Here is a 12,969-nt window from a genome sequence, read left to right as displayed (position 1 = left end):
TGACCAGGATAAATCTGAGAACCCATCGTCAAAAAATAATGGAAAAAACAGCGGCCTCTTTTCCTTGAATTTCAACAGTCTGTCTCGAGAGACTATAGACCAGATGGAACGGAGCCTTCATTAGTATCGTCGGTAACACCTGTGAAGGAAGTAGGATCTTTCTAAAATACTGTGTGTTCATAGAGCCTGTTCCATCAATTTTGGGCTCATAGCGTGCCACTGAGTGGCGCGCTACGAGCTTGTAGGTCTGCTATTTTTGAAAATTCGAAGAACGACTGACATAGAAACATAGCTTTTTCAGAAAACTGTCAGGATGTAGAAGACATTTTTAGAATCTGATCTCAGGTCAGAATGGGTTAAGTCAATATGCACAAATCACTGCTGCCCACCTCCTCACCAGAACAAGATCCTGCAGAGACCACTACATCACACCCCAGTCCTCCACTCACAACCTTCACTGGCTCCCAGTACAACAACACAGAATAGATCTCAACATACTGATCACCAGGCAAATAAAAGGCCCTCAAAAACCAGGCTCCCCCGCTACCTCTCTGACCTCCTCCAACACCATGCCTCAGGTCGGGTGAAGCCAACCTCTTGGACATCCCCAAAACAAGACAACACACAGGGGGGTGAGATACAGCCCTCCTCCCTACGGGGGGTGCATACGTTTGTCTGGAACTCACTCCCTCCTCACATCAAAGTCGCCCCCACCCTTGCCGTGTTCAAAGTCTCCCTCGAGACCCATCTCTTCAAACCCGCCACCAAATATAACTCCAATCAAATCTCGATTTATTTTGCCTTGTAACTATTTCCTCTTCTAATCAAGTGGTTTATTTTGATTTGTGTTGAAAAGCAACTTTGAAAAAGTGCCATAAGTCTGATGTATTTTTTATTCTTATGATTACTGCACAAACACTAACTCACACACACACACACACACACACACACACACACACACACACACACACACACACACACACACACACACACACACACACACACACACACACACACACACACACACACACACACACACACACACACACACACACACACACACACACACACACACACACACACACACACACACACACACACACACACACACACACACACAGCTGACCTGCCCTATAGGCTGGGAAAGCCCTGACTCAGCTGACAGCGGATCAGGGTCACAGTCAGCTGATGTGGGGTCAGTGTTAGAAGCCTGGCTGCCTCTGGGGCTTTAGCGGTAGGCCTATACACAGACGAGCAGCTGATCTGGGACCTGGCTGTAGACACCAGTATAAGTAAGCCTGGGTGATGTTGTGCACCAGGTGGGCTTTTATTAAGAGGGCAGCTGAAGGAGGAGGCTTGGGTGGGTGGGTGGTCTTCCTTTTGGAGGTCAAGGCTATATGGTGGCGGTGAGGACGACACCAGGACGAGAGATGGAATGGGAAGGTGCAAGGCTAGTAAACAGTCAACAACGCAGCCGACACACACACACACACACACACACACACACACACACACACACACACACACACACAAACACACACAGGCTGTGACACACAAAACATTTTGCACATAAGGTAGCCAGCCTACTACTGTGATCTGACCACCCCACATGCACGCACGCACACATGCACGCACGCACGCACGCACACAGTGTGTCCCTGTAAAAACCCCATCTCATCCGAACACCTGTGAACTCGCCACTTTTGTTGTCAGCAGGTGTTCTTCAAAGCAGTGGGTTTTTTTTCCATAATTTATTCTGCATTTGAGCCACATGCAGCCATGCACGGATGATGACTTTTAGCCTCTCAGACCCAAAACTTGTCGTTGGATAAGATTTTGTCCACAATGCTGTATTGTTGTCACCATTAGGAGAGATAACAGGCAAATGTTGATCAAAATAACAATTATTCTCTAATTATGTAGACTTCTTGTAAATAAAGTAGGCCTAATACAGTTGTTTTACAACAATGTAACTCTTGAGAGCATAACATGAAACCAGTTTCATTTTGCACTCTCAAGAGTTAAAGATCTATAAGGGTCCATGTGGTTACCAACTCTCCATCTCCATATCTAGCTGGGAGTCTGGGACCCCCTCAAGGACCACCGGTGGTCCGTGGTCCCCAGCCGGACCACTTGAGAACCACTGCTTTAAAGGATCAAACTTGAAACTGATCGGTGTGCAATCATTACTCAATTCAAGAAATATTCTTGATTTTGTCAAAGGAAGGTTATAGCCACAGAGCCATCCCTCAATTTAGTTGTGAGAGTAGGCTATACAAAATATGGTCCATTTGTATACAATCTCGGAGTCGGCGCCAACACATGAGGATTAGGCACGGGCAGTGTAACTGCCTTGAGCTACACTACACAGCAAAACATTTGCCAATTTGGATTTGCATGTATTATAATATGAGGCTTCTTTTTTTGCGTGCGACAGTTGTATTGTCCCCATGTGTCCCCGTGGGCATTGTCCCCAGTGAGCTCCAAGAATTAAGAAGCGGAGCGCGCAAAGAAGAAACCAACGGACTTACCACTGGAACTCATGATGAATGATGCCGGCCGGGCGGTCCTTCACTTGTTATCCAAAACAAAGCCGCTTCCTTGGAAATAATCCCATAAAAGCTCGAAGGAGACGTGTGTTCACTTTTGTTTCTTTCTTCTTGCTGGCTGTCCGCGCGATAATACACATAAATTACAGCTATAATTGTCCAACAGTAACTGTGCAGTCAGTGCATCTCGACAGACACATGCAGGGGCTCCTTTCTTTCCCTTCCAGTCAGGTGGATGGTGGGCAGGAAGAGCCACACAGAACACTCAATGAAAAGGGAATAAAGAGACGAAGAGGTTGCACGGATCCCCGTGGCTCACGCATGCATCTCTCTCTTCTGTATGGGCGTCTGTTGTTGGCTGTGCCGTGCGTGTGCGTGCGTGTGCGAGAGGAAGAAAAGAAACTGACGCCAGTCAGCCTATATGAACTGGTGATGAGATGACAATACAATGTTGCTCAGTCGCATTCCACCTTCGTGTCAGTCAGCAGCAGCAAAGCAAGCTCCGGGGCTGATTCCTATAGCTATAGTGCGCGCGCGTGTGCGTGTGTGTTTGTGTTAGAATATCCCCTACTGTCTGCGTGCGCGCTCTCTCTCCAACCCGGGTTAAGCGACGTCACCCATCACAGGGCGCGCGTGTGTTTCGAGTGCACGCACGGGAGAATGTATACGGAGCGAAAGGCGCGCGCGCGCGCGCGCGTGTGTGTGTGTGTGTGTGGCGTGCCGCGTGCGTGTCGTCTGTCGGGACGCACTGGTTTGGTTTCCATCAATTCTGATCCGTCCACGGTGCTAAAACTGTTAGGACACCGCCCCCTCCTGGAAACCAGCCGTAAGCAAATTAACTAATTGGATTATTGACTGCACACTTTGCTGTAGGCTAACCAGTTCTACAGAGACAAGACGTGCAGCGGTCGAACTGTTGACAAACATGATCTCAGGCAATTATTTTACCCAAGCCTATTAGTTGAGCTGATACTTCCTATCAATTTAATTACTACTAGTAGCCACGTTTCAAGAATGTGTCGATCAAATTAAATTGATGCTCACCATTACTCAAACCATGGGACTATGAGAGTATGCTGAGGTCCATCCATACTAGTATAGAGTTATATAGTTATTATATTATCTCCAGAGAGGCTACTTAAAACGATCCATTGCGCCGCTTGTGGTCTCAACAACAATACCGTGAGAGGATCGCCATCTAGTGGTCAAAGTAGCACATTCCCCTCACCCTGGTTTAGCCTCAGTAGTGGCCTCGCAGGGGGAAATGGATGAATCTAAGCCATCAATGATCAAGTGTAAGTCACTGTCAGCTGTCACGAAGCAGAATAGCAGATAATGATTGATTGATTGATTGATTGATTGATTGATTGATTTATTGACAGATGTTTGTATATTTTTATTAAGCTCTCTGCCGAGCTGATGCCATTGGTGTTAGCATTATGATATGCTTTAGATATTGAAAAATAGCAGATCTACAAGCTCATATAGCGTGCCACTCGAGCTTGTAGGTCTGCTATTTGTGTACATGTGTGCTGTACACAGTATGCATTCTGTGCCAACTAAGCTACAGTTTGTCCTGACTCCTGAACACAGAGAGAGAGAGAGAGAGAGAGAGAGAGAGAGAGAGAGAGAGAGAGAGAGTTATAGAGAGAGAGAGAGAGAGAGATATAGAGATAGAGAGAGATAGAGAGAGAGAGGAAGTTATGGTTCTGTGGCCTCGAGGGAAGCAAGACAATGGAAGGATGTGAGGGAAGGCTGGCCCCTTCTCTCTCTCTCTCTCTCTCTCACTCACTCTCACTCTCTGGGGCTACAAGACGTCTAATTGTCTGTATCTTCACTGTAAAGTACCTCCCTCTGTCTGTCCATGCCATTGTCTCGTCCCTCTGTCTGTCCATGCCATTGTCTCGTCCCTGTGTCTGTCCATGCCATTGTCTCGTCCCTGTGTCTGTCCATGCCATTGTCTCGTCCCTCTGTCTGTCCATGCCATTGTCTCGTCCCTCTGTCTGTCCATGCCATTGTCTCGTCCCTGTGTCTGTCCATGCCATTGTCTCGTCCCTGTGTCTGTCCATGCCATTGTCTCGTCCCTGTGTCTGTCCATGCCATTGTCTCGTTGCTTTCAGAGGATGACCCTAACCCACCATGGAAAAAACAAAGGTGTGGACTTTGTATTGTATAACATACATAGATGGGTGATTCCCAACCTGTGGGCCGGGGGCCACTGGTGGGCTGTGAGGATGTCACAAGTGGGTCCCTAAATAATAGAGGCTAAATGCACATGCATAAAGTGAGTGGCAAAGTGAGTTTAACGTTGTTTAACATCGTTTAATGCAATCAGATAGGACTTTTCTATTTGGATGAATGGGCTGTCAAGCCCAGAAAGTAGTTTTTTGCCACTCAGTAGGCGTTCTCGCATATCTTCCGGGTATGACGGTGATGTCACGTGCATACCCTCAATTGGCTAGACGCTAAGATATATTTTATATGAATAGCATTCATATAAGAAGTACTTCAATAACTTAACCTTTTTAAATTTCTAATATAGGAACTTAGATAGGTAGTGTGTGTACAGCTAAAGTTCCATTGATCCAAGCCGGAACGCATTCGACTGATGGATCATTAACAACCATGCTCTGAAAATGCATGCGGCCCCACCCATGTGATCACTTACGGGTGGGCCCTGGTCCAGGACCACTGATCAAGTCCCTTCAACACTCAACACCACCCTGCCTGCTCTCTTCAGATCACTATGAATGAAGACACGCTAAATGAAATGGAACAGGTCATGTTAGATGTGTCCTGGATTCCACAGTGTTTACTGAGCTCGCTGCTGAGAAACATCAACTGTTTTTTATCACACAGTCCCACTTATTTAAGTCCTATATAACAGTGATTTGTCGAGTTAAATCGGTTTTACTATTGTGTGTGCACATGCGCGTGTGTGTGCTTGCGTTAGTTAGTGTGTGTGTGAGTGCCTGGTGTATAAGCAGTGGATCTCAACCTTTGTCATATCAAGGAAGGCCCATTATTTGTTCGGCATTGGAGCCACAGACCACCATTTGAGCCTCGGAGACCCAAAACTAAAAGAATATTTTATTATCGTTGAATGAGATTTTTGTCCACAATTTCATGCTGTATTAATGTGGTAATATAGGACTGATAACAGGCAATCCATTGATCAAAATAACAGTTCTACATTCTGTAATTGTTTAACAATAATTTAACTCTCGAGAGCGTAAAATGAAACCCAAATACCCAATGGACCCATAGTGTCCATTTTGGTATTTGGGTTTCATTTTACGCTCTCAAGAGTTAAAGATCTATGAGGGTCCATTTGGTTACCAAGCGACTCTCCATCATTTAGCCGGGGACCACCTGGAAGCCCCTGAAGGACCAGTGGTGGTCTCCCCGGCCACTGGTTGTAGACCACTGATATGAGGGACTAGAACACTCTTGTGTCAGTTCCGCGTTGTGGCTTCTGTCTCACAAACTGACAGGGCAGAAAAACAGGAAGCGTTCCTTCCTGAGCGCAGGAGGCCGATGGGGGGCAGCAGGAGAACGGCCGGGGGGCCGGGGGTCACAGGGATGTTCTGGGGCCGGCTGCGGTCAACCGGTGCCCCCGACTGGACACTTAACGGTAAACATCCCATGCTTTGTGTTTGTTCTGGACTGAGGTTCACGCTGTACTGGCCATACGTACAGGAGACCTTTTTCCTTCGATAGCGGGGAGGACAGTTATTTGGCCGTTGGCACAAATTAACCTATGAGCGCTAATGAGGACCGAAACGTCCACTCCTTTCTTCACGGGCGGCAGTGTCTCGGGGATATAGTGGCCGGTAGAACGGCTGGATGGGGAAACCGTGAGGTTCCCAGTTTGAACCCGGGCTCCCCCAGAGTTAGTGTCGAAGTGTCCTTGAGCAGGACGCTGAACCCCTAATTGCTCCCGATGTGCAGGTCGGTGCCTTGCATGGTTTCCATCTCCGCCATAGATGTGTGATTGTAATGCACACATGAAATTGTATAATTCAACATGAAGGTTGAAATTCAATTTCTCCCCTGAACTAGCAGACAGCAAAGCTATTGGCTCAGTGGTAATAAAAAAATATATATCAGCACTTGTGCAGGAGACCCGGATACACATCTGGGGCAGGCTTTAATTACAATCAGGAGGAAAAGACAACCCTCGTGGCATGCCACGATATCCCAACTCTAGTCTAATCATATCACGATATTGATATATATTCCCCAGACCTATAATCCACATTATGAACAAGGTCTGAGCGGCTGACAGACAGGTCACAGGGGACTTGTCTCAAGCCTTGGTGTGGTGCTGGTCTGTCCAGTCGTTGTGTCCCCTCACCCTCATCCATGCTTTGGATGCCTTGGTATGGTGCTGGTCTGTCCAGTCGTTGTGTCCCCTCACCCTCATCCATGCTTTGGATGCCTTGGTGTGGTGCTGGTCTGTCCAGTCGTTGTGTCCCCTCACCCTGGTCTGTCCAGTCATTGTGTCCCCTCACCCTGGTCTGTCCAGTCATTGTGTCCCCTCACCCTGGTCTGTCCAGTCGTTGTGTCCCCTCACCCTCATCCATGCTTTGGATGTTTTTCTAATGGAGGTAGTGTGTCTATTATTGTGTCACAATGACACTCACAGGCATTTGGTTTCACTATCGCCAGCACCCATCAGCACTATATGGACGCATTCTTCACTAAAGCTCACAATCCCTGCCCTTTGTTCAGACGCACAGCCAGGCTAATGACAACATGCACCGCGCACGCGCAGGCCACACACACACACGCACACACGCACGCACACACACACACACACACACACACACACACACACACACACACACACACACACACACACACACACACACGTGTACTTGTGTTTTGCATACTCGGCTACCAATGGATGTACTGTACATGATGTAATGTAACCACCTGCCTCCAGCGTGGGAAACAAAACATCTAGTACTCATCCAATTGAGGATTTCCCCCACCCAAGGGAGATATATTATGCTTCTTTATTCTGCTACGCAAGCACGTGCATGCGCGCACGCACACACACACACACACACACACACACACACACACACTGAAGTGAAGAATGACTGTAGCTTTGAACAGCAGCGGTGAGGCGACCTTCACCCACTAAACCCTGACCACACACACACACACACACACACACACACGCGCACCTTCAATGGACCTTCATACTGTACACATGGCCTTGGCTTCCATGGACCCTTTCAGGGTCAATTTCTGTACACTCTCAGAGTTAAACCAACAGCCATGATTTTACAGCATACTACCGGCATGTATGATCACATGTGCTCAGGGTGACTTTGTCCCGTGTGCCCCCCGGGGATCCAGGGGAGAAAAACACAAATCACTTCCACAGTTTATATTTAACCAAGCAGGGCAAAAGAAGAAAAAAAACAGACTCTCACACACACCAAGAAACTGCAGCAGCACCGTCCGTTACTCTGGGGATTATTATCTCTCCACACACACACACACACACACACACACACACACACACACACACACACACACACACACACAAACACAAACACACACAGATAGGCATGGACATGACCCAGAAAACCAAGGGAGACAACGTGAAAGAGCTAGAGGTCACCAATGGTACACGGAAGAGATAACTGTGGAATGGAAGGGGGGTGCGCGCATAATATTATCACATTTTTGTGCATGCTCATCACGCTGTGTGCCTTCTTGAGTGTGTGTGTGTGTGTGTGTGTGTGTGTGTGCATGACGTGATGTTCGGACGTTATCGTTCAGTGGAATGCTGACACAGCGATGTGGGAACTGAGGAAAGTGTTTTTTTTTATTAGGCAATTTTAGGCATTTGGCAGATGCTCTTATCCAGTGAGAGTGAGATGTAATTATCGCATAGCAGGTTCCAGCTGGTTCCAACTCAAACTGTGGTTTTCCGTGTCGGATCAGTTCGGGTCAGGGAGGGTCGGGGGTTAAGAAACCTTAACCAACCCAGCTATAATAATAATAATAATAATCTTTAATCACTATCACTGTAGTACATGAACCCTATAGTCAACAAACCTTAACCAACCCAGCTACAGTATCACTGTAGTACAAGAACCCTAGTCAACAAACCTTAACCAACCCAGCTATCACTGTAGTACATGAACCCTAGTCAACAAACCTTAACCAACCCAGCTACAGTATCACTGTAGTACAAGAACCCTAGTCAACAAACCTTAACCAACCCAGCTATCACTGTAGTACATGAACCATCTACAAAAGACAAGGTAAATGGTTAATGTGATAATAATAATAATAATACAATTTGTAGTTAATAAGCAACTAGAATACCATCAGTGGTGTAAAGTACATTTACTACATAAGTACAATGTGGAGGTATTTGTAACCTACTTTACTTGAGTACGTCCAATTACCAATACGTTTACTTCTACTCCACTACATCTCTGAGGCAAACTTTGTACTTTTATTCCACTACATTTATTTGAAAACTTTAGTTTCTAGTTAACTTTGTATAATTTGATTATTATAAAACTAGCTATTTCCAAATGATTTTTTTTTATACATTTTAAAACTTGAAATGGGACACTGTACTTTTACATTTGGTACTTTATCCTACATTTTGATGCCAATACCTTTGTACTTTTACTCAAGTAGGCTACAGTATGTATGTACAGTAACAACAGTAACAACAACAAAAATAAATCTAAACAACATAACATATTTGTAGAGGCGAGGCACCTCTGGAATTTAGCAGAGTGATTCGTTTGGCTCGGGCAATTACCAATCATACAAGCCAGCTGATTGTTCTGCGCTCGGCCAGGCACGTCACACCAAACTGGTGGAACTGGTGTCAGGGAATGAGGAAATAACACTCTATGTTTATTAGGCACCTTTCACTGTCCTGTTTTACATTCTGGAGCGTAATGGTGTCATATGAGAGGCTCTGAGAGATGTGCTTCTTTATACTATAATATATATACACATATATATGTTGTTGAATTAAAAAACTATATATAATGAGAAGAAATCTATTTATGCTCCTTTTTTTTTGTAACTGCAGTCCCTTTGGACAACACAAAAGCATGAAAAAGTTTTTAAACTGCACAGTTTGCACATTCTTATGGTATCTGCAAAAGAGATGAGAGAGAGAGAGAGAGAGAGAGAGAGAGAGAGAGAGAGAGAGAGAGAGGGGGAGAGAGAGAGAGAGAGAGAGAGAGAGAGAGAGAGAGAGAGAGAGAGAGAGAGAGAGAGAGACAGAGAGAGAGAGAGAGAGAGGGAGAGAGAGAGACGGATAGAGAGAGAGAGAGACTATTCCCCTGTCCCTTGGAATAAGGGGAGGAGTTGAAACATACAGCCTCAGCCTGTGACATGCCGACCAGGACAGCCTCTCAGTACCTCACACACTCACACACACATATACACACACACACAGCAACACTCTGATGACTTGCAGAACTCACTTTCTATTTAGTTTGTTTTTCTCAGTCCACTACTTATCTGGACTGCCGGTGAAGAATGACTGTAGCTTTACACAGCAGCGGTGAGGCGACCTTCACCCACTAAACCCTGACCACACACACACACACACACACACACACACACACACACACACACACACACACACAGCCAATGAGGAATGAAGTGAGAGAGGACAGTGGGCAGCAGCAGGACAGGGGTAAGTAGCATATTCTATGATCTTGTTTCTGGGAGTTGAGCGATACTCACATTGCTTCACATTGTTTCACAAACTTGTTGGCATGGCACATGGTTTAGCAGTAAGAGCAATCATGTAACTTTACTCTGTAACTCTGTAGTCATCACAAAACTGCTGTCACTTCTCGGTGTGTGTGTGTGTGTGTGTGTGTGTGTGTGTGTGTGTGTGTGTGTGTGTGGGCCATAATGTACAAAGTGTAAACAGTGACTGATAGCTGTCATGCAGTGATTCTGTGGTACAGCAGTTTCTGTACTTTGTACAATAGGTGTCTTGACTTGGTGCGTAGTGAAGGAAGCACTTCCTTGCATAACGGAGGGCAGGAAAAGCGACTTGTAGTCACATAGCTGAACGCCTCTTTACTGTATGTCCCATCATGCACTGTCCTTTATCAATCTCTTCAGCTCCACCCTAATGCCGCTGATAAAAATAAGAGAGGAGGGCCGTAAAAAATACTGCAGATGAAACCAAAGTTCAGATTTATGTGTCCAAAAGTAATAGCCAAGTGTTGCATCTCCATACTCTCCCTAATCTGTCACTGGCTCACTTTGAAGCACCATGAGAAGAAGCTCTGTCATGTCTGTTGAATTACTGTATGGGCAGGAGGCCAATAAAGAGCTGAGCTCACTGATCAATGTATGAGATACTGTAGGCCTATTTCATACTGTTTTATAGCTGTGGATTGCTCAACGAAAGTGACTAATAAGGCAGTGAGTGGTTTGACAAAATGAAGAAACAGACAAAACCCACATGTGGGTATATCTATTTGGGGGCGTGCTGCTTTGGGAGATTTGGGAGACCGTTTAATATTGTGGGAATCTCCCTGCAGCTACTACTGTACTGTCCCAGACGCACAGGCATGCGAGTTGAGCCAACAGGGGGTTTAGTCTAAACTTAGAGGCTGTACCCCCCGCCTGTCTCGTGTTACAGCCCTGCCTGTACAAGAGCCGCTCTGATAGCTACAGTATACCATGCTGACTGCCACACTGACTGACTGCCCTAACCCACAGACCCACATTGTACACACATGCAGCACCTCTAACGACTCTGCCCGGAATCCCCCCGATGGAGTGCATGCCACCACCACCAGATTGTGTTGGCACCATGTGTTTCTAATCAGTATGATTCGCTTGAATGTTTCCGTCACGGACCGCCGAGTGTCAGAATTGCAGCCTGAGCTGAGCTTCCCTGTGAGGTCCCACAGTCTCTTTGAAAAACAAGGCTGTTTAGCAGTGTGTGCAGACCCGTGGACTCTCCAGTTCCTGCCTTTGGAAAGACAATAGGAGTGTTTTGTGGTCTAATGTGTCCTTTTCTTTATGTTTGTGCCGAGTGAAGCCGTGCACGATAAAACAGTCATTTAGTTTGGCTGAACAGAGAGCTGTGAGGAAAGCAACGGCCCGTTGTCACGCTGTTGTGAAGGTGTTTCAGTAAGCCAGTGTAATCTGATGACATTAAAATCTCGTGACTGTACAGGTATTTGTGTTTGCCATCAGACCACATAGCATGGACCTATTTACACTGCATGCTCACTGCTGTTTTGGATGCATTTTGAGACCGCTGTCGCCTCTTGCACAGGCTTTTTCGGGGCAAACAAAGGGCCAGATTGTGACAGTCCTGTTTATTAAATTAGGCAGAATCTGTCTAACTGTGGGAAACAGAGAAAGGTTCCTATAAACACTGTCAGCGTACGCCTTGACACACCATAAGCCATTAGTCTCACAAGACACGTATACGCACGCACACGTATGTTTTTAACTGTTACTGTTCTGTTGCTAACTTAAGATCACATCGGCAGTGGTGCTAGGGAGTTATTTTACGAAAAAACACAGAAAGGTTGATTTAGAGATGAACAGTTTCTGCCCGACAGCTACGAAATACAAGATAGCAGCCATTTTGTAATAGAGGACCACCAAAAGAATTGGCCTGAAAGGCCTAGATTCTGACAGCATGGCTCCTGTCTGTCTATCTGTGTGTCCCTCTCTGTCTGTGTGACTAGATTTATAGTAATCCCAGAAACCGCTGAACTGATCAGTTCCACCTTTCTTGTACACACTGTCTACCAGTAGACGACAGAAGGATCTCCAGTTTTATATTTTTCATTGTTGTCGGGTCAGAAATCTCTTATCTCCATATTTTAACACTTTTCAAATAATGAAAACTATTCACACATTGATTATATACCTGGCAATCAATGTCATTGTTTGAAATGCATTTTCTTAAACGGATAGATCCAGATCTTGATTCTGATGACATCATGGTCCACAGGCAAATCAGTTTGCCTGTGGAACACTTTTTGAGGCTATAATTATTCAGAAAACCTCAGACCACAGAACATCTACTGAATGTCTACTTTTTGTGTTTTTAACTTTCTTTCGTGAATTAATTCCCCTACTTGATCATACTACAGCGTCACACAAAAGTAGACGATCTACAAGCTGGAAAACGTGGCGCGAAGAGACGCGTTTTGATGCCAATGTCCATGCAACACAACGCTGAACTAGAACTATTTTTGCCAAATGTTTGCCTATTCAAAGAACATGCCCAGATCAGGGAGGCTAAGGTTAATGTGGTTAATAAGCATGTTGTAACACAAAACCTCTCTAAATAAATCATAATATAATAAAATAACAATAATTGCTTTTCCCAAGCAATCCTTGGAGGATACTTTCCACTGTAAGATAATTATTC

General features: G+C 45.6%; 2 protein-coding genes across 3 annotated transcripts in view; one reads left to right on the top strand and one right to left on the bottom strand.

Annotated features, from left to right (window-relative positions):
* The window catches only part of ablim3 (actin binding LIM protein family, member 3), a 101,974-nt gene extending 98,786 nt beyond the window's left edge, over positions 1-3,188 (bottom strand). Inside the window, exon 1 of the mRNA XM_080773477.1 lies at positions 2,532-3,188. Within this exon, the coding sequence (XP_080629603.1) occupies positions 2,532-2,544 (13 nt within the window). The 5' untranslated portion in view covers positions 2,545-3,188. The remainder of the gene's footprint in view (positions 1-2,531) is intronic.
* A 6,784-nt stretch (positions 3,189-9,972) lies between these two features.
* Positions 9,973-12,969, top strand: part of sh3tc2 (SH3 domain and tetratricopeptide repeats 2) — a 30,793-nt gene continuing 27,796 nt past the window's right edge. For both annotated transcript variants that reach the window (XM_080773676.1, XM_080773677.1), the window contains exon 1: positions 9,973-10,245. In XM_080773676.1, the coding sequence (XP_080629802.1) occupies positions 10,200-10,245 (46 nt within the window). In that variant the 5' untranslated portion in view covers positions 9,973-10,199. The remainder of the gene's footprint in view (positions 10,246-12,969) is intronic.

The sequence above is a fragment of the Protomyctophum bolini genome (assembly GCF_963924005.1).
Source record: "Protomyctophum bolini genome assembly, chromosome: 10".
NCBI classification, from domain to species: Eukaryota; Metazoa; Chordata; class Actinopteri; order Myctophiformes; family Myctophidae; genus Protomyctophum; species Protomyctophum bolini.
Note: the sequence above shows the minus strand (reverse complement) of the source record. Positions and strands in the feature narration are given on the sequence as shown.